General features: G+C 43.2%; 1 protein-coding gene across 6 annotated transcripts in view; it reads left to right on the top strand.

Annotated features, from left to right (window-relative positions):
* Positions 1 to 25216, top strand: part of SGSM2 (small G protein signaling modulator 2) — a 470219-nt gene that overhangs the window by 386754 nt on the left and 58249 nt on the right. For all 6 annotated transcript variants that reach the window (XM_068265983.1, XM_068265978.1, XM_068265979.1 and 3 more), the window contains 2 exons: positions 16754 to 16917; positions 20623 to 20755. In XM_068265983.1, coding sequence (XP_068122084.1) covers positions 16754 to 16917; positions 20623 to 20755 — 297 coding nt within the window. The remainder of the gene's footprint in view (positions 1 to 16753; positions 16918 to 20622; positions 20756 to 25216) is intronic.

Here is a 25216-nt window from a genome sequence, read left to right as displayed (position 1 = left end):
TATCGTTACAGGCACGTAGCCTATTATATATATAGATTATCAATTCAGGTTTGCTTCTAAAGGACCACTGTTGCAAAAAAGGTAAAATTTAAAATTTATGTAAGCACATACAAATAAGAAGTACATTTTTTCCAAAATAAAACGAGACATAATTTTTTTTCTCCAATGTCTCTGTCACTGTCATTTTGCTTCCTGGAAAGGATTGGTACAAAGATGCTGGCTAGCCTCCCTGTTAACTGCACACTTTTTTGGCAGTTGGAATGAGCCACTGTCATTCACAAGTGCTTTTGAAAATAACGAAAACCCTGAGAATCCCCAATGAGGAGATAGGTTAGTCCAAAACCTGTCAGTTCTGTTAGATTTCTATTACTTACTGTAAGTGACAGCAACATAGGAGAAAAGTAATTTACGTCTCATTTTACTCTAGAAGAAATGTACTTCATAATTCTATGTGTTTAAATGTTTTTAAAATGTTATAATTTTTGCAGTAGTGGTCCTTTAAGTCTCCAAACTAGACTTTGGTAGTTATGTAAACCAACACGTATCATCTCACCCATATCTTCTCTTTGTTAAGGGCCAAGGGTTTATTCCAGGGTAGAATGATCTCCTGTTCCAGAGATAGATTCAGAGCATACTGTATATCTGTGACTTGTTCTCCAATCAATGGTTATTATCTTTCAAGGACTTAGCTCAGAGATGTGATTTATCTGAGAAGGAATGGTATCATTATTTTCAGATAACATATTATATTCAATCACTACAATTGGAAACACTTTTAGAAATAGCGACAGCATTTGAGGATAAACATTGGAAAGTGAGAACAGTGAAAAGCTTCTTATTTCAGTTCTATAAATATTTAACTTCTGAAACGAAACACCTTGGATGTACAGCATGGTTTGATAGAAAGATTTTAATCTCATGCAAAAATACCTAATTTGAATCTGGCAATGGAGCTTATTGGCCTTTACACACAGTGATTGCTGCTGCTGGCACAATAGTGTCTGCTGCTTAAATTTAGGGAGATGCTTCTCTATGCACAATGCTAAAATGTCCACCGGAGGAAGTCACACTCTTTTATATAAAGGGCATGGCGTTCCTTCAATCACAAATCAGCTTTGATGTTACTAGCAGATGCTTTTTTACTCCTATCTGTATTGCCTGAGGAAGCAGGCTTAACCTGCGAAACGCGTTGCACTTTATTTTGGAGTACCCAATAAATGTTTTTTGACTGATAATCTACAGTCGTGTGTTCTGCTGGGAGGAGGTAGGTCCACCACTGCCTCCTCTATTACCAAATTGGTTTTTAAGCTCATTTAGTCCCTTTCATCCTTTTGGCGCCTCTGTTATCTTATTGCTACATTGAGTCCACCCTAGGTGGAGGGTTGTACCCACTTCCTTCTTCTACTACAGAGAGTGACTTCCTAATCCTGAGTGGGGTCAGGACAATCTCCCCACCTGCCTTGACAGTGCTTGCCTAATGGTAACCCTGGTTTGTGAGTATTACATTTTGAATTACTCTATAAATCTTCCATTACCAGTACATACTACACTATATTGGGCTCTTGGTGTTCTCTTCTTCACAAACCAGCCTGTGGTTGGACTCTGACTCTGCTCCTTCTCCTTGTGACCTTCATAAATTTGTACTGCGGTTGTTTTTTGTCATCCTATTGTAACTAACTACAATGAGACTACTGAGAGCTGAGGGGGAGGCAGAGCTGCAACACAAAAGTGTGTCATGACATACAGGTTAGATTCAATTTGATTCAATTCATTGATTTGATTTGATTCAATCTGACATGCCTGATTCATGATTTGGTTCAATTTGATTCAAATTGAATCAAATCATGAATCAGACATGTCAGATTGAATCAAATCAAATCAATTAATCAAATCAAATTGAATCGAATCTGACAAAGAATCATATGGTGTAGATGGGACTAATTCTCCCAACAGCTTATGACTCTTTTCACATTCGAGTCTCTGCACCGGCCTCTGGATGCCTAGCAACAATGTAAACACATATTGAACAGCTCAGCGGAGCTCAGCTATTAGGGTTATAACGGCGATTCCTGCTAGAAGTGGGTTATACCACTGAAAACTACTTAGGCAGCAGTTATGGTTGTGAAAGAAAGTAAAGAAAAAAAACACCCCTAACAAATGGATTAGCCTCCCAGTCCGTCATCCGTCACTGTGTTAGATTACATGTTGTATTGATGAAACCATTTATTTATTTTTTAAACTTTTTACACCCAATATTAGGTATTAGATGTTTAATAGTTGTTTAATAGTTTATGCATAAACCACTTTTTATTTTTTTCCTAATTCGTGAAAGAACCCCTTTAAAAGTTTTCAACTATTGCTGTTCTAGTCCTCTCGTTGGGGCTTGTCCCCTTGTGTCTGTCCCAGAATAGAAAGTTAACCACTTGCCGACCGCCCACAGCCCATGGGCGGCGGCAAAGTGGACGCCTAAAGGACCGCAATACGCCTTCAGGCGGCGCGTCCTTTAGGCATGCCGGGGGAGCGATCGCGTCATTGATGACGCGCGCTTCCCCCGGCAACTGGCTCTGCCCACCCGCCGTAACATCCCGCCGGCCATACGGAAGCGCCGGCGGGATGTTAACCCCGCGATCGCCGCTACAAAGTGTATAATACACTTTGTAATGTATACAAAGTGTATTATACAGGCTGCCTCCTGCCCTGGTGATCCCAGTGTCCGAGGGACCACCAGGGCAGGCTGCAGCCCCCCTAGTCTGCACCCAAACACACTGATCTGCCCCCCCCCCGCCCACTGATCGCCCACAGCACCCCTCAGACCCCCCCCTGCCCACCCCCCAGACCCCTGTTTGCACCCAATCACCCCCCTAATAACCCATCAATCACTCCCTGTCACTATCTGTCAACGCTATTTTTTTTTTTATCCCCCCCCCTGCCCCCTGCCCCTTCCTGATCACCCCCCCACCCCTCAGATTCTCCCCAGACCCCCCCCAGACCCCCCCCCCCTGTGTACTGTATGCATCTATCTTCCCTGATAACCTGTCAATCACCCGTCAATCACCCGTCAATCACCCATCAATCACCCATCAATCACCCCCTGTCACTGCCACCCAACAATCAGCCCCTAACCTGCCCCTTGCGGGCAATCTGATCACCCACCCACACCAATAGATCGCCCGCAGATCCGACATCAGATCACCTCCCAAATCCATTGTTTACATCTATTCTCTCCTCTAAACACCCACTAATTACCCATCAATCACCCATCAATCACCCCCTATCACCACCTGTCACTTTTACCTATCAGATCAGACCCTAATCTGCCCCTTGCGGGCACCCAATCACCCGCCAACACGCTCAGATTACCCTCTGACCCCCCCCCTTATCAATTCGCCAGTGCATTAATTACATCTGTTCTTCCCTGTAATAACCCACTGATCACCTGTCAATCACCTGCCAATCACCTATCACCCATCAATCACCCCCTGTCACTGCCACCCATCAATCAGCCCCTAACCTGCCCCTTGCGGGCAATCTGATCACCCACCCACACCATTAGATCGCCCGCAAACCCGCCGTCAGATTACCTCCCAAATGTATTGTTTACATCTGTTATCTTCTCTAAACACCCACTAATTACCCATCAATCACCCATCAATCACCCCCTATCACCACCTGTCACTGTTACCTATCAGATCAGACCCTAAGCTGCCCCTTGCGGGCACCCAATCACCCGCCCACACGCTCAGATTGCCCTCAGACCCCCCCCCCCCCCTTATCAATTCACCAGTGCATTAATTACATCTGTCCTTCCCTGTAATAACCCACTGATCACCTGTCAATCACCTGCCAATCACCTATCACCCATCAATCACCCCCTGTCACTACCACCCAACAATCAGCCCCTAACCCGCCCTTGCGGGCAAACTGATCACCCACCCACACCAATAGATCGCCAGCAGATCCGACATCAGATCACCACCCAAGCGCAGTGTTTCCATCTATTCTCTCCTCTAAACACCCACTAATTACCCATCAATCACCCCCTATCACCACCTGTCACTGTTACCCATCAGATCAGACCCTAATCTGCCCCTTGCGGGCACCCAATCACCCGCCTACACGCTCAGATTGCCCTCAGACCCCCCCTTATCAATTCGCCAGGGCATTATTTACATCTGTCCTTCCCTGTAATAACCCACTGATCACCTGTCAATCACCTGTCAATCACCCCCTGTCACTGCCACCCATCAATCACCCCTGTCACTGCCACCCATCAATCAGCCCCTAACCTGCCCCTTGCGGGCAAACTGATCACCCACCCACACCAATAGATCGCCCGCAGATCCGACATCAGATCACCACCCAAGCGCAGTGTTTCCATCTATTCTCTCCTCTAAACACCCACTAATTACCCATCAATCACCCCCTATCACCACCTGTCACTGTTACCCATCAGATCAGACCCTAATCTGCCCCTTGCGGGCACCCAATCACCCGCCTACACGCTCAGATTGCCCTCAGACCCCCCTTTATCAATTCGCCAGGGCATTATTTACATCTGTCCTTCCCTGTAATAACCCACTGATCACCTGTCAATCACCTGTCAATCACCCATCAATCACCCCCTGTCACTGCCACCCATCAATCACCCGCTGTCACTGCCACCCATCAATCAGCCCCTAACCTGCCCCTTGCGGGCAATCTGATCACCCACCCACACCAATAGATCGCCCGCAGATCCGACGTCCGATCACCTCCCAAGTGCAGTGTTCACATCTGTTCTCTACCCTAAACACCCACTAATTACCCATCAATCACCCCCTGTCACTGCTACCTATCAGATTAGACCCCTATCTGCCCCTAGGGCACTCAATCACCCGCCCACACCCTCAGAATGCCCTCAGACCCCAGCCCTGATCACCTCGCCAGTGCATTGCTTGCATCTATTCCCCCCTCTAATCACACCTTGAGACACCCATCAATCACCTCCTGTCACCCCCTAGCACACCTACCCATCAGATCAGGCCCTAATTTGCCCCGTGTGGGCTCCTGATCACTCGGCCAAACCCTCAGATCCCCCTCAGACCCCCTTCCGATCACCTCCCCAGTGCATTGATTGCATCTATTTTCCCCTCTAACCACCCCCTGAGACACCCATCAATCACCTCCTGTCACCCCCCCTAGCACTCCTATCCATCAGATCAGGCCCAATACAACCTGTCATCTAAAAGGCCACCCTGCTTATGACCGGTTCCACAAAATTCGCCCCCTCATAGACCACCTGTCATCAAAATTTGCAGATGCTTATACCCCTGAACAGTCATTTTGAGACATTTGGTTTCCAGACTACTCACGGTTTTGGGCCCGTAAAATGCCAGGGCGGTATAGGAACCCCACAAGTGACACCATTTTAGAAAAAAAGACACCCCAAGGTATTCTGTTAGGTGTATGACGAGTTCATAGAAGATTTTATTTTTTGTCAAAAGTTAGCGGAAATTGATTTTTATTGGGTTTTTTTCACAAAGTGTCATTTTTCACTAACTTGTGACAAAAAATAAAATCTTCTATGAACTCGCCATACACCTAACGGAATACCTTGGGGTGTCTTCTTTCTAAAATGGGGTCACTTGTGGGGTTCCTATACTGCCCTGGCATTTTAGGGGCCCTAAACCGCGAGGAGTAGTCTAGAAAACAAATGCCTCAAAATGACCCGTGAATAGGACGTTGGGCCCCTTAGCGCACCTAGGCTGCAAAAAAGTGTCACACATGTGGTACCGCCGTACTCAGGAAAAGTAGTATAATGTGTTTTGGGGTGTATTTTTACACATACCCATGCTGGGTGGGAGAAATTTCTATGTAAATGGTCAATTGTGTGTAAAACAAATCAAACAATTGTCATTTAGAGATATTTCTCCCACTTAGCATGGGTATGTGTAAAAATACACCCCAAAACACATTATACTACTTCTCCTGAGTACGGTGGTACCACATGTGTGGCACTTTTTTACACCCTAAGTACGCTAAGGGGCCCAAAGTCCAATGAGTACCTTTAGGATTTCACAGGTCATTTTGCGACATTTGGTTTCAAGACTACTCCTCACGGTTTAGGGCCCCTAAAATGCCAGGGCAGTATAGTAACCCCACAAATGACCCCATTCTAGAAAGAAGACACCCAAAGGTATTCCGTTAGGAGTATGGTGAGTTCATAGAAGATTTTATTTTTTGTCAAGTTAGCGGAAAATTGATTTTCATTGTTTTTTTCACAAAGTGTCATTTTCCACTAACTTTTGACAAAAAATAAAATCTTCTATGAACTCACCATACTCCTAACGGAATACCTTGGGGTGTCTTCTTTCTAAAATGGGGTCATTTGTGGGGTTCCTATACTGAACTGGCATTTTAGGGGCCCTAAACCGTGAGGAGTAGTCTGGAAATAAAATTCCGCAAAATGACCTGTGAAATCCTAAAGGTACTCATTGGACTTTGGGCCCTTTAGCGCAGTTAGGGTGCAAAAAAGTGCCACACATGTGGTATTGCCATACTCGGGAGAAGTAGTACAATGTGTTTTGGGGTGTATTTTTACACATACCCATGCTGGGTGGGAGAAATACCTCTGTAAATGACAATCTTTTGATTTTTTTACACACAATTGTCCATTTACAGAGTTATTTCTCCCACCCAGCATGGGTATGTGTAAAAATACACCCCAAAACACATTGTACTACTTCTCCCGAGTAGGCGATACCACATGTGTGGCACTTTTTTGCACCCTAACTGCGCTAAAGGGCCCAAAGTCCAATGAGTACCTTTAGGATTTCACAGGTCATTTTGCGGAATTTGATTTCCAGACTACTCCTCACGGTTTAGGGCCCCTAAAATGCCAGGGCAGTATAGGAACCCCACAAATGACCCCATTTTAGAAAGAAGACACCCCAAGGTATTCCATTAGTAGTATGGTGAGTTTATAGAAGATTTTATTTTTTGTCACAAGTTAGTGGAAAATGACACTTTGTGAAAAAAACAATAAAAATCAATTTTCCGCTAACTTTTGACAAAAAATAAAATCTTCTATGAACTCACCATACTCCTAACGGAATACCTTGGGGTGTCTTCTTTCTAAAATGGGGTCATTTGTGGGGTTCCTATACTGCCCTGGCATTTTAGGGGCCCTAAACCGTGAGGAGTAGTCTGGAAATCAAATTCCGCAAAATGACTTGTGAAATCCTAAAGGTACTCATTGGACTTTGGGCCCTTTAGCGCAGTTAGGGTGCAAAAAAGTGCCACACATGTGGTATCGCCGTACTCGGGAGAAGTAGTACAATGTGTTTTGGGGTGTATTTTTACACATACCCATGCTGGGTGGGAGAAATAACTCTGTAAATGGACAATTGTGTGTAAAAAAAATGAAAAAATTGTCATTTACAGAGATATTTCTCCCACCCAGCATGGGTATGTGTAAAAATACACCCCAAAACACATTCTACTACTTCTCTTGAGTACGGCAATACCACATGTGTGGCACTTTTTTGCAGCCTAACTGCGCTAAGGGGCCCAAAGTCCAATGAGCACCTTTAGGCTTTACAGGGGTGCTTACAAATTAGCACCCCCCAAAATGCGAGGACAGTAAACACACCCCACAAATGACCCCATTTTGGAAAGTAGACACTTCAAGGTATTCAGAGAGGGGCATGGTGAGTCCGTGGCAGATTTCATTTTTTTTTGTCGCAAGTTAGAAGAAATGGATTCTTTTTTTTTCTTTTTTTTTGTCACAAAGTGTCATTTTCCGCTTACTTGTGACAAAAAATAATATCTTCTATGAACTCACTATGCCTCTCAGTGAATACTTTGGGATGTCTTCTTTCCAAAATGGGGTCATTTGGGGGGTATTTATACTATCCTGGAATTCTAGCCCCTCATGAAACATGACAGGGGGTCAGAAAAGTCATAGATGCTTGAAAATGGCAAAATTCACTTTTTGCACCATAGTTTGTAAACGCTATAACTTTTACCCAAACCAATAAATATACACTGAATGGTTTTTTTTTTATCAAAAACATGTTTGTCCACATTTTTCGCGCTGCATGTATACAGAAATTTTACTTTATTTGAAAATTGTCAGCACAGAAAGTTAAAAAAATCATTTTTTTGCCAAAATTCATGTCTTTTTTGATGAATATAATAAAAAGTAAAAATCGCAGGAGCAATCAAATAGCACCAAAAGAAAGCTTTATTAGTGACAAGAAAAGGAGCCAAAATTCATTTAGGTGGTAGGTTGTATGAGCGAGCAATAAACCGTGAAAGCTGCAGTGGTCTGAATGGAAAAAAAGTGGCCGGTCCTTAAGGGGTAGAAAGACTGTGGTCCTCAAGTGGTTAATGAGAATCCCAGACTGATTGTTCTCTTCTTTCTACATTTGGAAAAGGCTTATTTACTGAGCTGAGTTGGACCTGACTCAGTAATAATGTTTATTCTTGGCCCATACTGTTTAGTTAGCCCACATCCTGTTTATTTGTGTGACTGGACAGTGGGGCGAATTCACTAAACATTAGTAAAATTACCGGCACACAGCGCTGATACCCTTCCCAATGCTGAATACATAATGCACGTAAAAACTAGCGATATTTTGTGAATATGCCCCAGTATACTTCATATTGGATTTTCTATTAGCAAAAATCCAATGAGTTTGCATCCATTAGGAAATTTACTTAGAATTCAATGCCCAACTTTAGAAATAAGGGGGCCCCTTACCTCCTAGACATCAATCAAAATGAAACTGAGTGACAACTGTACCTATTTTTATTTGCTATTTTACTTCCTTGAGAGCAGTGACACGGGGAGGCCTATTAGGAAGGATTATAGCTACTGTATGTGTCACATCACAGGCTGCTCTGCCTCTCCCACTGTTTGTCTTGGTCTCCAGCTGGATTTCCTGTCTACATCCATCTCCCCAACCTAGTGCTCATGTGGTGCTACACAAGCACTGACAGGAGATAAACATGGACATCAGAGGACACTGGGAGAGAGACACAGACAGCGGGGCAACCAATGCAGCCCATGACATGATAGGCAACTGTAGCCCTTCTTAAAGAGACTCTGTAACAAAATGTTCAGCCTTATTTCTTCTATCCTATAAGTTTCTATACCTGTTCTAATGTGGTCTGTCTTACTGCAGCCTTTCCTAGTTGCACAGTTGCTGTAATATCTCTGTTATGTAATTTAATCTTCTTTCCTTTGTCAGCTTTGTCGGCTCATGCAAGAATGTGCTGCTCTGCTTGTGATAGGGAGAAGTTATACACACCCTCTCCACGCCCCCTGCAGGCTCTGTATGAGTCACAGACTGAGCTTCTCTGAGCCTATCACAAGCTGGTTAGCAGCCATGTCTTTTGTTTGTAAACACTGCCTAAAACTGGCAATTACAAGCCAGGATTGCAGCAGGTAGTGGCAGAAACAACACAGAGGGGCCCAGGAAAACATAATGAATAGAATGGTATGCTTTTTATTGTAAGAATTTTACAGTACAGATTCTCTTTAATATTAAAGGACAACTTTCATAACAAATTATAAAAATTAAAATACATTTCACCCAAAATAAAATGCACTATAAGTTACTTTTTTCTATGTTGCTGTTACTTACAGTTGCCAGTGAAAATCTGACAGGTTTTGGACTAGTCCATATCCTCATGGGTGTTTTCATTTACTTCTTTAATTACAAAAGCACTTACTGAACTGCAGTTGCTCAGTCCAACTGCCAAAATAGTGTGTATCCGATTAGGGAAGCTGGGCAGCATTTTTTGTATAATTTACTTTCCAGGGCATGCTGTTGTAAAAAATAAAAGTGGCATTGAGAATCTCCTATGAGGAAATGGACTAGTCCAAAATCAGTTAGGTCTGTCAGATTTTTACTACCAACTGCAAGTGACAGCAAAATAGGAAAGTAATTTATAGTGCATTTTACTCTGGGATAAATGTATATTTTGTATGCATGTATTTTAAATTTTAGAGATTTTCACGATAGTGATCCTTTAATATGCTTCCCTGAACCACTCTGCATAGGGGGTGTGTGGCATCAAGGAGCAATACTTGTAGGACAATACAACTACACTTACTATGTACAATATGACTGCCATATATACAGTGCTGGGGAGGCAGTATAACATTTGCCCTAGTTTTAATCAGTTCCTGGTCAGTTAGATCAGGTGTATCAAACACAAATACAAAGTGCTATCGGGATAAAACTAGTAATAATGTGGTTCCACCCCTATATTAATAATTCCACAATCCAATAGGCAACCAGGCGGGGCTTTCTTTGAACCAAAGTTCTCTTTTTATTTCTTCATTATAGTCTTCCAGAAAGCAGATGATAAGTGTAGACATAAACAAACAGGCCTCCACTTCATAAAACAATGCCTGACACGTGTTTCACGGCCATAAGCCGCTTCCTCAGAGGCACATCAAACAAACATCTGTCAAAACACATAAATATACATATACATACCATTAGAGACCCATGCGAAGATCAGGAAAACTAGCCCAAATACTATGAAGCAATATATGTATCTTACCGGAATATAGGCCATAAAAAACATCACCGCGATCTATAATCACAAAAAGTAGGCACTAATAAGAATGTAGTGGCATAAAGCACATACATTAAATTTGCTCAGTAAAATGATCTCCCAAAGAACTCCAGGCATAGTACCATAGGGTAGCCATACATGCACTAAATGTGCCCAGGAAAGTGCTATGTCATAAACCTCTATCTATACATAGAAAGTGACCAAAAAGTGCTATACCAAGAAAAACACCACTATATACCCCCTGTCTATATAAGTGCATGCATAAATATCATAGAAGCAGTGAAATAGAGGAGTAATAAATTGCCTATACCGTAATATAATTTATACCAGAACCCATAAACTAAAGATAGTAAAAATAAAAAAAGTGAAAAGGGATGAGGAACGTCAGTATATTAATCCAGGGCGTCTTAATCATGTGCCCCATCTCAAATACATCATAGTTCCAGATCAAAAAAGAAAAGGGTGATAATATATAAAGAGCTGCATGCAGTATATGTAGAGGCTCCTAAGGCCAAATCACTGCAACAGCCCATATATAGTGCCCAATGTGAGAGGATAGATACTATCTAATATCCCATAAGCATTTCCCTACACATCATAAAGAAACCGCATAGAGGTGACCTCCAGTGAAAAAGACCAATATAGTGCAATATCAATATGATAGAAAGGTATATTCCCATAGGGATATGAATTACCTGGAGATGATAGATAGATACACCTTCCACGCCGATCTCAATTAGAGCAGGCTACAAAGGACGGCCCTGGATTAATATACTGACGTTCCTCATCCCTTTTCACTTTTTTTATTTTTACTATCTTTAGTTTATGGGTTCTGGTATAAATTATATTACGGTATAGGCAATTTATTACTCCTCTATTTCACTGCTTCTATGATATTTATGCATGCACTTATATAGACAGGGGGTATATAGTGGTGTTTTTCTTGGTATAGCACTTTTTGGTCACTTTCTATGTATAGATAGAGGTTTATGACATAGCACTTTCCTGGACACATTTAGTGCATGTATGGCTACCCTATGGTACTATGCCTGGAGTTCTTTGGGAGATCATTTTACTGAGCAAATTTAATGTATGTGCTTTATGCCACTACATTCTTATTAGTGCCTACTTTTTGTGATTATAGATCGCGGTGATGTTTTTTATGGCCTATATTCCGGTAAGATACATATATTGCTTCATAGTATTTGGGCTAGTTTTCCTGATCTTCGCATGGGTCTCTAATGGTATGTATATGTATATTTATGTGTTTTGACAGATGTTTGTTTGATGTGCCTCTGAGGAAGCGGCTTATGGCCGTGAAACACGTGTCAGGCATTGTTTTATGAAGTGGAGGCCTGTTTGTTTATGTCTACACTTATCATCTGCTTTCTGGAAGACTATGATGAAGAAATAAAAAGAGAACTTTGGTTCAAAGAAAGCCCCGCCTGGTTGCCTATTGGATTGTGGAATTACAAATACAAAGTGGCCAAAATTGTACACTAGGACCAAGTCGCGGGCCCTCCTCAACGTCTACTGGCCACCTTCCTCCCTTATTAAGTTCCCAGGTGTCTAATGGCCCTCTCCAACCACTGTACAGTTCCCTGGTGTCCAGTGGTCCTCCCTCCCCTATTCGGTTCCCTGGTGTCTAGAGGACCCCACCCTCACCTATACAGTTCCCTAGTGTTAAGTGCTTTCCCCCTACCTCCCCCATATAACTTTACTGGTGTTTTAGGGCTTCCCTGGTGGTCTAGAGTGGACCACTTGAGGGCCAAATTGAATGGCTCACAGGGCCAAATTTGGCCCGTGAGCTGGAGTTTGACATGTATGAATTAGATGGATTTATTAAACAGAATGTCCTTAGATTCTGTTACTGATGGATAGTTAAACATTGGTATACAAGTATAAATGATCAATACAGCATCATGATATGTCAGTTAATAATCATTTAACTGATAATACACAGTTACCATGAATCCAGGGTGCACAGCAATCCTTCTGTCCAGCATGAAGCCTGTGATATATACACAGAGGAAGAAAGTGGAATAAAATAGTCAGCTGTACCGGTTGGTACTATGAATAAAAGCTAATTGCTATTAACTACAAGGGAAAAGGAGAGCTTCTAAACGGCAAATTGGATATTAGGATAATTTGCTGAATGATTCACTCGCTTTCATGCAGATCCCTCATGAGCTATAAACACAAATGAGTTGTTGATCTGAAAACATAATCTTTATTAACATCCACAAGTTAAAAAACAATGATGTAGTCTGTTGGGAGTACATATAATTTATAACAACCATCAGGTTACAAAACATGATCAAAATAGAAATTTTCTTGCTAATCATTCCAGTGATAATCACTGTTAGGCCTCTTTCACAGTGGGACGTTGCGTTTGATGCAACGTTAAAGTTGCACAACGTGCCCCTAACGCAGCGCATGTAGGTTATGAAATTGGACGTTATTTTGCACTGCGTTATGTTTCTCCAGGTGCGCCGTTTTCGCCGCATACTGATGGAACGAAAATGGCGCATGCGTTACATTTAAAAATAAAACATTACTGAGCATGTGCAACACACATAATGCAGCAAATTTATTGCTAAACGCACAGCATGCAGCACTTTCTAAATATTGCTACACGTTACACACAACGTAACGTGTGAACTGTGAATGTCGCCCAGACTTTGTACTGCCTGTTTGTGTTATAATTTTTTATAATGTGCAACTTTAAAGGGACTCCGAGCTCGAAATTGGTACTTACCTGGGGCTTTCTGCAGCCCACCGTAGGTCGGGAGATCCCACGGTGGCGTCTTGGCTCCTCTCCCAGTCTCTCCGCACAAATGGCTCCCGGCGACACCAGGCCCGAGTGTCAGGTCCTCTCTTCCTGGAAGATGACATTAGTCGTCATCACTGTGACTGTACTGTGCATGTGCGATTAAACAGCGCGGCCGGCGTGATGACGACTAACGTCATCTTCCGGGAAGAAAGGGCCCGACACTCGGTGTCACCAAGAGCCATTTGTGCGGAGAGACTGGGAGAGGAGCCAGGACACCGCCAGGGAATCTCCCGACCTACGGTGGCCTGCAGAAAGCCCCAGGTAAGTACCAATTTCGATTATTTTCAGAGCTCGGAGTCCCTTTAACGTCCCACTGTGAAAGAGGCCTTAATCCCTAATGAACTGTGCCAGAAATCCCAGCAACATGTAAACTGTGAGTCCAATTCTTCTACGATGGCCTAAGGTGTGCGCATGTCAGTGCATCTAACCAATGTGTTTGTGCATGCGCAGTACCCAGGAGTGTTGAGCAATGGACAGATGAGTACTGGGTGCCTGACATGGTAGCAGTGAGTCCAACGGGTATAGCTTATCTTGTGCAAAGTCAGCGCTACCATAGAGGCAAAAGGGACAATTGCCCCAAGGCCCCAGAGCCTGTGGCTCTGTGCACTCCCATCTGCATCCAACGATGGCTGCATCTTTTTTATGACCCACAACATGTTATTACATAATAACGTGGAGGAGGGGCGCCCCTGCAAGTAAGAAATTGGGGAGTTCATGAAGCCACAGACTGACAGAGGAGTCTTCCAGTCAGCGCAGGTGAGATGCTACTCTGCCAAAGACTCTGCAGGGGCCCCAGGGAGTTAGTTAAATAAAACCTGTAACAGAAAAAAGTGCCCTGGGGGGATTCTTACCTCGGGTTCTATCGAGGCTTCTCCCGTCCTCTGTGGTCTCACAGGGCCTCTCCGAACAGCAGGCATGTAAATATTTACCTTCCCGGCTCTAGCGCAGACGCAGCAGCGGCTCTTGGCTCAGGATCAGGTAGAAATAGCTGATCCCTGTCACCTCCGCCTGCGCAGTAGAGCGGACCTGATTGAGATTGGTTATTCCTGCCTTAGCCCTTCGGGGAGCCGCTACTGCGACTGTGCTGGAGCCGGGCAAGGTAAATATTGCAGGCGCTACTGCGCCTGCGCCCTAGCTTGACAAATTGTCGGCTGTGGCTTCGGAATGGACCAGCGAGACCACCGTGGGATGGAGGAGGACAGGGGAAGCCTCGATATGATCCAGAGGATTCCACCTCCTGAGGTAAATACACCCCAGGGGCACTTTTTTTTTGTTACAGAGTCTCTTTAAGTTAGGAGATGATGGGGAAGGGAGTGTCAGCACCCAGCTCAAGTGCCCTGGGGGGAAATTTGGCTGCAACGCCACTTTTTGGTCTGGAGGGTGCCTGTTGGGGGTCCTGGGTTAATTTTGCCCAGGGGCCCTATTACTACTAAAACAAGCCCTGATCTTATGGAGGGGAGGGTATACCCATATCTTATTAATGGCACATAGCTTAGCTTGGCTGCATTGCTAATTTCAAATCTAATTCAAATTATGTGAAAAAGTTAAAGCATTCCTTTTAGGATGTAATTCAGAAAGCAATGAGGAAATGTACAGCCACCCAACACTAGTTATGCTTGTGGGCATGATTGTGCTCTGATTTGTTCTGATCACTTCCTGCTTTAGCACCTGATCATGTCCAGCAAATTAGATGATGCTTCTTGGTGAGTTCTCATACCATCGAGCATCATTAACCACAATAAAAACTGTCAGCTTTAATCTTCTACCAGTTCTATGGTAGATGGCTGCTGAGTGGTTCCTGGGGTTTCTGCATTTTTAGATTAATGTCTGTAGCTAAAGATGACCCATGATGACATAAAGTATATCAATTAATTGTTTGGGATACCCAATTTTACCTTAACTATACTGATTTTAGCATCAGAAATGCTTCTTACAGCATGTCTATACTGTATATTACTGTATATTGGTATGTAACCAGGGCAGCTTCTAGGCTATAGAGCTCCCAGGGTAAGGGTGTATACGTTGTGCCGCTACCCCAGTATTAGGTAGCCTCCAATATAGCTAGCCAGAGTTGGCCATCAGGATTAATTAGCCAGAGGTAGGCCCCCATCCTGTATAGGTAGCCAGAGAGCTCCCCCCCATTTAGCCACACAACCCTGCATACAGCCAAATAGCCCCCCCCCCCCCCCGTACAGCCAGAGAGCCCACTCATTTAGCCAGAGAGCCTCCCATTTAGGTAGCCAGAGAGTCCTCATTTAGCCAGAGAGTCCTCCCCCATTTAGCCAAAGAGCTCCCCCGTTTAGCCAGAGAACACCCCCTTTGCAGCCAGAGAGAGACCATCATTAAGCCAGAGCCCCCCATTTAGCTAGAAAGAGCCTCCTACTATTTAAGTAGGCAGAGAACTGCTGGGGGTGCGCTTGCAGAGTATGAAAAAAGAGCATAACTCACCTCTCTGAGATCCACATGTGCTGCCCGCATCTCCTCCTTGCTTCTCGGTTTCCCTGTCTCACTGGTAACAGTGCCCCTGTGTGCATGCTTTTACCAGTGAGACGGGAAGCTGAGGAGCAGGAAATCGATGCAGGCAGCGCGTGTGGATCTCGGAGAGGTGGGGTACACTCCCACCCTGCTGCCCACTGCTGCGTCCCAGGGGATGTCCCGTTCTGCCTGCCCCTAGAAATGGGCATGTATGTAACACTGCCCTCTCAGTGACATTTAGCCTTGGTGATGATGTCATGTAACCTTCTCCCCCAGAGCACACTGGGAGATCATGTGATGTCCCTGCTTACTTCACAGAGGACAAAAAAATATTCCTCAGTTATCCACTATGTAGGCAGCTCTGATAAATTTAAAGAGGAACTTTAACCCAGGATTGAACGTTATGCCAATCATTACCCGATACCCCCTTTCCCTTCCCTTCAGGACATCTGTATGGCTAATGTTGTGGTGAAACCCCTCCTACAGTGTGATATCAGGGCCATGGCCATGACAGTTTTCAGTCTGTGAACCTTGTTGCATTGTGGAAAATAACAGCTGTTTCCAACTGCCAAGCAAACAGTGTCTAACTTTGTGCCTAGAAAGCTCAGTCAACAAACAATACCACAGAGATCAACTGACAGGACTAAAGATGTTGCCACCTGTGATGAATTTCAGAATGTAAATCGGGGTGAGGAAAGATTTTACAACGATCAAACAATGACTAAATAATTTATATATTAATATTGTTTATTAAGTTTTATATTGTTAAGTTTCTCTTCAATTGTAATCAAAGAGTGTAATTATCATACATTAATTAACTGTGACATTAGCCCCAGTTTTCCATGATTACCTTTTTACTTCTTTCTTTTGCAGCGGACAGTAGAGGAGTCCTTGTTCTGGTCAGCCAGGATGGTATTCAGAGACCTCCCCTCCACTTCCCTCCAGGAGGTCATCTTCTTGCCTTCCTCTCCTGCCTTGAAAATGGTCTTCAACCCAGAGGACAGTTAGAGCCACCATTATGGTCACAAAGGGGGAAGGTAGGTTGAAAGAGCAAGAACAATACACAAAGAGACTCACTTCTTCAATTATGAAATAGAAAAGCCATTGAGATGAAAAGCATCTCAGGAGGCTCACCAGGGATCAATTAAAGCCTGAAGCAAAATGAAAGAGACTAAAATCCTGGGAGCTCATTATCTATTATCAAACTTTTATTAAGGTGCTATAGATAAAGCTTAATGATATGCCAAGGCAATGATAATGACAATAAAATGTTCATAAAACCAATGGCAAGCATGATTCACAAGTGTAGGAGGAAACGGTGATAGTCTCGCAGTCCACCGAGACACACAAACATCAGCCAGACAAACACTAATGCCGTCTGATTAGCTCGCTCCATTCCCAACTGACCAAATGTGCATAGCTTAGCTGCCAAATGTCCTGATGTGATCTCAACTAATAAAAGATGTACTCTAATTAAAATATAAATTCCCAGTTTGCAGATCATAGCAATATGTTGGGATATTATAATTAAAAAAAACAGTGGTGTGTCAGTTCTCCTTCACATGGGGAAATAGATATCCCAAATATCCGGGTCTGCTAAGGGTTAAATGCAATGTTTATATCTTCCCCATATCACTGATTCCAAGAATTGCCCACTGTGGGCCCAATCCAATTAATTTTTATCTTCTGCAATTGAAAAACTACAAAAAAGTAGAGGTGGTCCTTTACTTACAAACAGGTTCCGAGAGTTTGTTTGTAAGTTGAATTTCTTTGTACGTTAAGTCCTGTGTTATACATAGGGAAACATGCATAAATTATATACTTTCAGACAACTCTGAATTTGGACATATTGGACCGATCCAATTCACCTTTTTTCCGAAGTTTTCTCCTAGGAGATAATTTTCATCATATGTTTAAAATAACTTTTCAGCGCCCTCAAACTACATTTTCACCTATTTTTTGGTTCTTTTTCAATGTCAAAATGATTCTTGCTTGCTGGTGGCTTAAAAGGCACATTATTGATAAAATGAGAAATATCACCTGGTAGAAAACTTAGGAGAAAAAATTAATTGGATTGAGCCCTGTGTTACCAAAAAAACCTAATGCTACCAAAGAACCCTATTGATCAGTGTACAGACCAATAGGAAAACCCAGAGGCAAATTCACAGATTCAAATGTTTTTTGGCGTACATGTAAAAAAGTACCTAGAAAAATGGGCGCCAGATATTGCTGGTAGTAGAATATTGGTAAAACAACAGATATTTTACTACCTAATTTCGACAGCTACCTAACCTAATGCTTCTCTCACACAGAACCCTCCCTCTACCGATGCCTAACCCTTACTCTACTGATGCCTAACCCTTAATTGCCTTCTGGTTGTGCCTAACTGTTAACCCCCCTGGTGGTGCCTAACCCTTAACTCTCCCTCTACCGATACCTAAACCTTAACCCTCCCTCTACCGATGCCTAACCCTTAACCCCCTTCTGGTTGCGCCTAACCGTTAACCCCCCTGGTGGTGCCTAACCCTTAACCCCTTCACCCCTTGGTGATGCCTAAATAACCCCTGCTCGCTATTAATAGCAACAATTTGCATAGTGGGTAGCCCCCAGTCATGCTCGAATGTACCCAAATTCGATTTGTGTACATTTGAATTCGGTTTCGGGTCAAATTCGGATTCAGCTGGTTCAAATGGACTCGAATTCGATTCGGGTGGATTCGAATCCGGGTCAGGGGAAAATTCAGCCGTGATCACGAATTCGTGATTCAAAACCCACCGACTTTAAGGGTTAATTGCAAAGCCCCCTTAAATGCCAGAATCACCAAATTTGCAGGTTATGTTAAGAAGAAAAGTGGGAGCAAGAGGAATTTTTTTTTCAAAAAGACCTTATACTTTTTGAGAAAATTGATTTTAAAAGTTCAAAGAAAATAACGATACATTTAAATGCCGGTCAATGACAGATCGTGGGAAATATTTCCCAGCAGTTAATAGCAAAGGCCCCTTACATCCTAGCAACACCAAATTTGCAGGATATGTTAAAAAGATAGTGGGAAACAATATTTAAAAAAAATATGTATTTAAAAAATATTTTTTTTTATTTTTAGGGAATGTTCTGAGTGTGGGAAATCTGAAAAAAATGGTGTGGGGTCCCCCTTCCCGAGCCTCTGTAACCCCTTGTCCCCCATACAGGCTGGGATAGCCAGAATGCGGAGCCCCGGCCGACTGGGGCTTCTCACCCTGAGCTATACCAGCCCGCATGGTCCATGGTATGGGGGGCTCTGGGGGAGAGGGGCGGCCAAGCCTTCCTCTCTCCTCCCGAGCCCTTGTCCAATCCATGGACAAGGGGCTCTTCCCTACCTCCGGTGCCCCAGGAGGAGGTGGGGGCTACGACTCCGTGGGGGGGTTCATGGTGGCATCTGGGAGTCCCCTTTAAGAAGGGGACCCCAGATGCCCACCCCCCTCCCAGGAGAAATGAGTATAGGGGTACAAAGTACCCCTTACCCATTTCCACAAAGGGTTAAATAAAATAAAAATACAACCACGAAAAAAAGATTTTAATATTCTTAAAGCGGACCCAAACCAAACTTTTTTTTTTATTCAAAATATTTAGTTGCACCACTCTGACACATAAAAAGATAAATAAACACTCCTTCAAGCCTATGAGCATTTCAGTGCATGCTTTTCACCCTTCTCTTTTCATAACTAGGGTTATACAGGTGGCAGACATTACTTCTGAGCTTAGTAGGAGGTTTTAGATCATGGGTGTGTTTGTCATCAGCTACCCTCCCTCACAGGGGCATTGTCTATGTGAAATATCACACAAGCTGAGATACCTCGCCTGTGACATCATCAGTAGCAGCCTGTGTTTTGTTTTTGTTTTATATCTCTTCCACCAGTTTGCCGGAAAATTCCCGGCAATATGAAAGGAAGGGAGGGGTTCCTCCAATAAATGTAAAATATTTTATATTTGTCATCATGCAGCTGAAAAAAGGCTGCTATTTATTATTATAATTTAGAAAATAGATTTTATTTCTGAAATCTTGTATTTTTAATTTGGGTCCACTTTAATTAACCAAAAATACTTACCTTTAAAAAAAAATTCCCACGCCAATATCCTCGGTTAACGATCCAACGAATACAGTATCCTCTTATCTTACGATCTTCAATTAAGTTGATTGAAGATCTCCACCGCCCCCCAAATAGCAGTCTTTTTGAAAAAAAATTATCCTTGCTCCCACTTTTCTTCTTAACATAACCTGCAAATTTGGTGACTCTGGCATTTAAGGGGGCTTTGCTATTAACCCTTAAAGTCGGGGGACGGTAGCTGAATCCGAATTCGTGATCACGGGTTTAACACCCGTGATCACGGCCGAATTCGAGAGTAAAATTTGGATACAGTCAAATTCGAATTCGTGATCGGTATCGAACTTCGTATTCAAATTCAACTTCTGGATTCATAGAAAACGAATGGGTAAATTCGAATTCGAGATTACTGGCGAGCACCCCTGGTAGCCCCAGCACCTGCTATTTTATTGGGCCGCTCCAGTCTACCAAATTTCCGTCTATGGTCGCTAACCATGGCTTTATCATTGCTGCCTGTGGCAGCTCCCTTCTTTCCTTTTTTCCTGCTTCGCACTTTTCCTTCCAGTCATGTTTTAATGCAAAACGTACACATTGTGTATACTGCAATTAATGCTAACTAAGTGTTGACTAAGTGTTTTTTTTTTCTTTTTGATTTTACAGGGAAAAGTATTTCCAAAACTTAGAAAAAGAAATAGCTCGAATAAGTCTGTAGATTTTGCTGACAATGTTGTAGAAGAGGTCGCTACAGACTACGTCTTCAGAATCATCTATGCTGGACACAAACATGACAACAGTAAGTCGGCTCGCAGTAGTTTGTTATTGTGATACTTCACACTAGAGAATCTTTGCTGGATTCCCTCTTGTCTATTTGGAGATCAGCCTGGTCATTCTTTAATAGCTTTCTCTGCAAAATAACACTTCATTTATGAATGTACCAATCTAATGTTGCATAAGATTGTGAGTCTCCTCGCAAGATTTTGTACTCACAAGTAGCAATGCTCTTCTGAGTAGCTACGAGTACATAGCTACTCAGATTCCAAATGTAAATTAAACAGCTGTGACCGCAGGAGACGGTGAGTTAACTTACCCATGCGTCCGTTGGACCCTACGCATTCTGTTCACATCACATGTTGCATTCCATGTCACTCCAGCACTTCCTTATTCCGGCTTGAAGGAGGAAGCGTGGGAGTGTCATGGAAGGCGACATGTGACGCGAATGTTCCATACAGGATCCACCGGACAAATGGGTAAGTTAACCCCCTGTCACCCACGGTCACAGATGTTTAATTTACATTTAGAATCCTTGTAGCACTCACAAGTATCACTAACAAGTGAAGTTGTAACACCATGAAGAATAGCACATAGTCATAAGCAAATCACAGTACCGGTAGAAGAGAGAATCATATGTAAAATATTAGGTTTTCATATATTCCGTGTCACATGACATTCAGTTTCGTGTAAGAGTGTATCCTCCTTGAACAACATGATACAAATTTGTCAATGGGTATAATTTCAACGGGTGTTGTGCAGGATGTACAATCCAGCAACGTGTGACATGATTGGAGGAAGGAACATCAGTGAAGGGTAAATGGTTCAAACTTGTATTCAACAAAGTGCACAAACCAGCATATCCCCCCGAACAGCCCACCAAGACCCGTTTGGAGTGGCAAGTGATACCCAAAACAGCCTGCCATCATCAACGGTTGCACCTGTGTGCAACCAAACCATTTACAACATGCTGCATGAATAAGGGCTATGTGCCAGCCAGCCACTAGGGTGTCATTAAGCCCTTGAAACAGGTCTGCACATCTCGCAGACCAGTGAATGGCATTGGTATTGTTTATGGGTGAAAGTCAATTCTGTCTGTAGAGGAATGACAGCTGTGGACTTTTAAGGTGGCCACTTGCTAGCCCAAATCACAGAGCGTCACCATGCAGGGCACCATAGTTGGGGTGGATGGCTTACAGGCTCTTTTGGATGTCACTTGCCATTGCAAACGGGTCTTGACTAGCCGTTTGGGGGAATCTGCTGGTCTGTGTACTCTGTTGTGCATCTATTTGATCTTTGACATGTTCTCTAAAGTTCCTGCATCCTATCCTATCACACATCACTAGATGGTACTCACGTTGCGCCCAACATGAGTGGCAAATTTCCCCATTGACAAATTTGGGTCCTGCAGCCCCAGGGTACAGTCTCACCTGAAAGTAGATGTCACATGACCAGATATGTACAGAAATGTAATATGTTGCATGTGACTCTCTCTCTCTTCTACCGGTATTGGGATTTGCACTTGGCTACATGTATTTTTTCTTGGTGTTGCAATTTCTTTTGTGAGGAGTGAATTATAAGGAGAGAGCTAATTAAACCCAACCAGATTACACTCATGTTGCCACATACAGGGCCCAGTTTACTTAAGCCTATAGACAATACTTGGCATAACATTTGCAGGCAACCCCATGGACACAGCAAATTAATGTCTGCAGGGACATAGCTACAAGTCTTGGGGTTGTACGAATAAGTACCCACTGGTCAGTTAGGTGTAGGGGGAGCCAAATGATGGCTCACCCTACTGCTGCTGAAATTCTCGGTGGCAGAAAATACTATTCCCCCTCCGAGTCATAGCAACTCAATATGGACACATAATTTAGGGTCCAGCTATCCCAGGCACCCAAATTACAGCTACATGAGGGCAGACTATAGCCTTGCAACTATAGCCACGACGATATCAGGGACAATGTGATGCAGCCTCAATGCTGAAGTGACCTGCTTCGATCTTGAGGCCCCATATAAAACTATTGATGAAGACAAAGGTGCACAAGAGCAATGATGACATCCATCTTCCTGCCCTCCCCTCCCCTCCAACCCACCTTTTTTGGATATGAATAGACATGGTAACATACACTTGCATGCAAGGTAACCTTAGATAAAGAATCATAGAAACAATAAAAGGACAGCAAACAAATATGAACTAAGGTTGTAAATATGTCATATCACTGTGGATAAGCCAACATTTTTGTACCACATTTTGGGGTTAAAAGTGTGTGTGTGTGGGGGGGGGGGCAGCTTTGGGTGGTCGGCTTATGGGCAAGTGATGGTCTACGTACGGGACCTCCCTATGCAGAGTATACATTGACAGCTTGCCGGTAACTATAGTTACCTCTCCTCACACCAGCTCTAGTCTTCTCATCTACCCTGAAGCTTTGTAACTCACCACAAGAGCTCCTAAACCTCACTTTAGTCACATGATAGTGTGCCCAAAGCTCTTATGGTGAGTTGCAAAGCTGCTGGGGAGACACGAGGACTTCAGTTTGAGCAATATGAGGTAGAAATGGTTTTCGGCTCACCTGCACACTCTGCAGCAGAGATATGCTTCCAACCTGGGCTCTGCATGCAGTGCTCGGGTCAGACATTGGGGGGAGTCCGGCTTATCAGCAGGTCACTGCATTTGTCCTATTTTGTAGGCTAAAAGTTGTGGTGGGGTGCTTATTGGCAATGTATATGTTAAGTAATCCAGCAAACCTAAACTGGATTTAAATAAAAATGTCAATTAACGGTGGCAATGGTTTGTAACTAGGGCTGGTCAATGAGATCTGCTAATAAAGCCAAGTTGGTAAAATTTTTACTCCAATCTTACACAAATCTATGCAGCTTGAACGTGAACCACTCAGATGTAGGGATGATCAAAGAGATGCAAATACTTCCAAGTTTACACACATTTTTATGCAAATATATGCAGTTTGAAAATGGACCAATCAATTTAAAATCAGGTTTAAGTTGATTGGTTTATTTTGAAGCTACATATATTTGCATAAAATGTTGCATACATTTGCATCACCTCGGAAGTTTTTGCATATCATTGGTCATCACTATTTACAGTGGTTTGCAAAAGTATTCGGCCCCCTTGAAGTTTTCCACATTTTGTCTTATTACTGCCACAAACAAGAATCAATTTTATTGGAATTCCACGTGAAAGACAAATACAAAGTGGTGTACACATGAGAAGTGGAACGAAAATCATACATGATTCCAATTTTTTTTTTACAAATAAATAAGGGGGGTGTGCTTAATTATTCAGCTCCCTTTGGTCTGAGTGCAGTCAGTTGCCCTTAGCCATTGCCTGATGAGTGCTAATGACTAAATAGTGTGTGTAATCTAATGTCAGTACAAATACAGCTGCTCTGTGACGGCCTCAGAGGTTGTCTAAGAGAATATTGGGAGCAACAACACCATGAAGTCCAAAGAACACACCAGACAGGTCAGGGATAAAGTTATTGAGAAATTTAAAGCAGGCTTTGGCTACAAAAAGATTTCGAAAGCCTTGAACATCCCACGGAGCACTGTTCAAGCGATCATTCAGAAATGGAAGGAGTATGGCACAACTGTAAACCTACCAAGACAAGACCATCCACCTAAACTCACAGGCCGAACAAGGAAAGCACTGATCCAAAATGCAGTCAAGAGACCTATGGTGACTCTGGAAGAGCTGCAGAGATCTACAGCTCAGGTGGGGGAATCTGTCCATAGGACAACTATTAGTCGTGCACTGCACAAAGTTTGCCTTTATGGAAGAGTGACAAGAAGAAAACCATTGTTAACAGAAAACATAAGAAGTCTTGTTTGCAGTTTACCACAAGCCATGTGGGGGACACAGCAACCATGTGGAAGAAGGTGCTCTGGTCAGATGAGACCAAAATTGAAGTTTTTGGCCAAAATGCAAAACGCTATGTGTGGCGGAAAACTAACACTGCACATCACTCTGAACACACCATCTCCACTGTCAAATATGGTGGTAGCAGCATCATGCTTTGGGGGTGCTTCTCTTCAGCAGGGACAGGAAAGCTGGTCAGAGTTGATGGATAGATGGATGGAGCCAAATACAGGGCAATCTTGGAAGAAAACCTCTTGGAGTCTGCAAAAGACTTTAGACTGGGGGGAGGTTCACCTTCCAGCAGGACAATGGCCCTTAACATAAAGTCAGGGCAACAATGGAATGGTTTAAAACAAAACATATCCATGTGTTAGAATGGCTCAGTCAAAGTCCAGATCTAAATCCAATCGAGATGCTGTGGCAAGATCTGAAAACTGCTGTTCACAAACGCTGTCCATCTAATCTGACTGAGCTGGAGCTGTTTTGCAAAGAAGGATGGGCAAGGATTTCAGTCTCTAGATGTGCAAAGCTGGTAGAGACATACCTTAAAAGACTGGCAGCTGTAATTGTAGCAAATGGTGGTTCTACAAAGTATTGACTCAGGGG

Source organism: Hyperolius riggenbachi, chromosome 2 (assembly GCF_040937935.1).
Source record: "Hyperolius riggenbachi isolate aHypRig1 chromosome 2, aHypRig1.pri, whole genome shotgun sequence".
Taxonomy (NCBI): domain Eukaryota; kingdom Metazoa; phylum Chordata; class Amphibia; order Anura; family Hyperoliidae; genus Hyperolius; species Hyperolius riggenbachi.
This window is presented reverse-complemented; position numbering and strand designations above follow the sequence as displayed.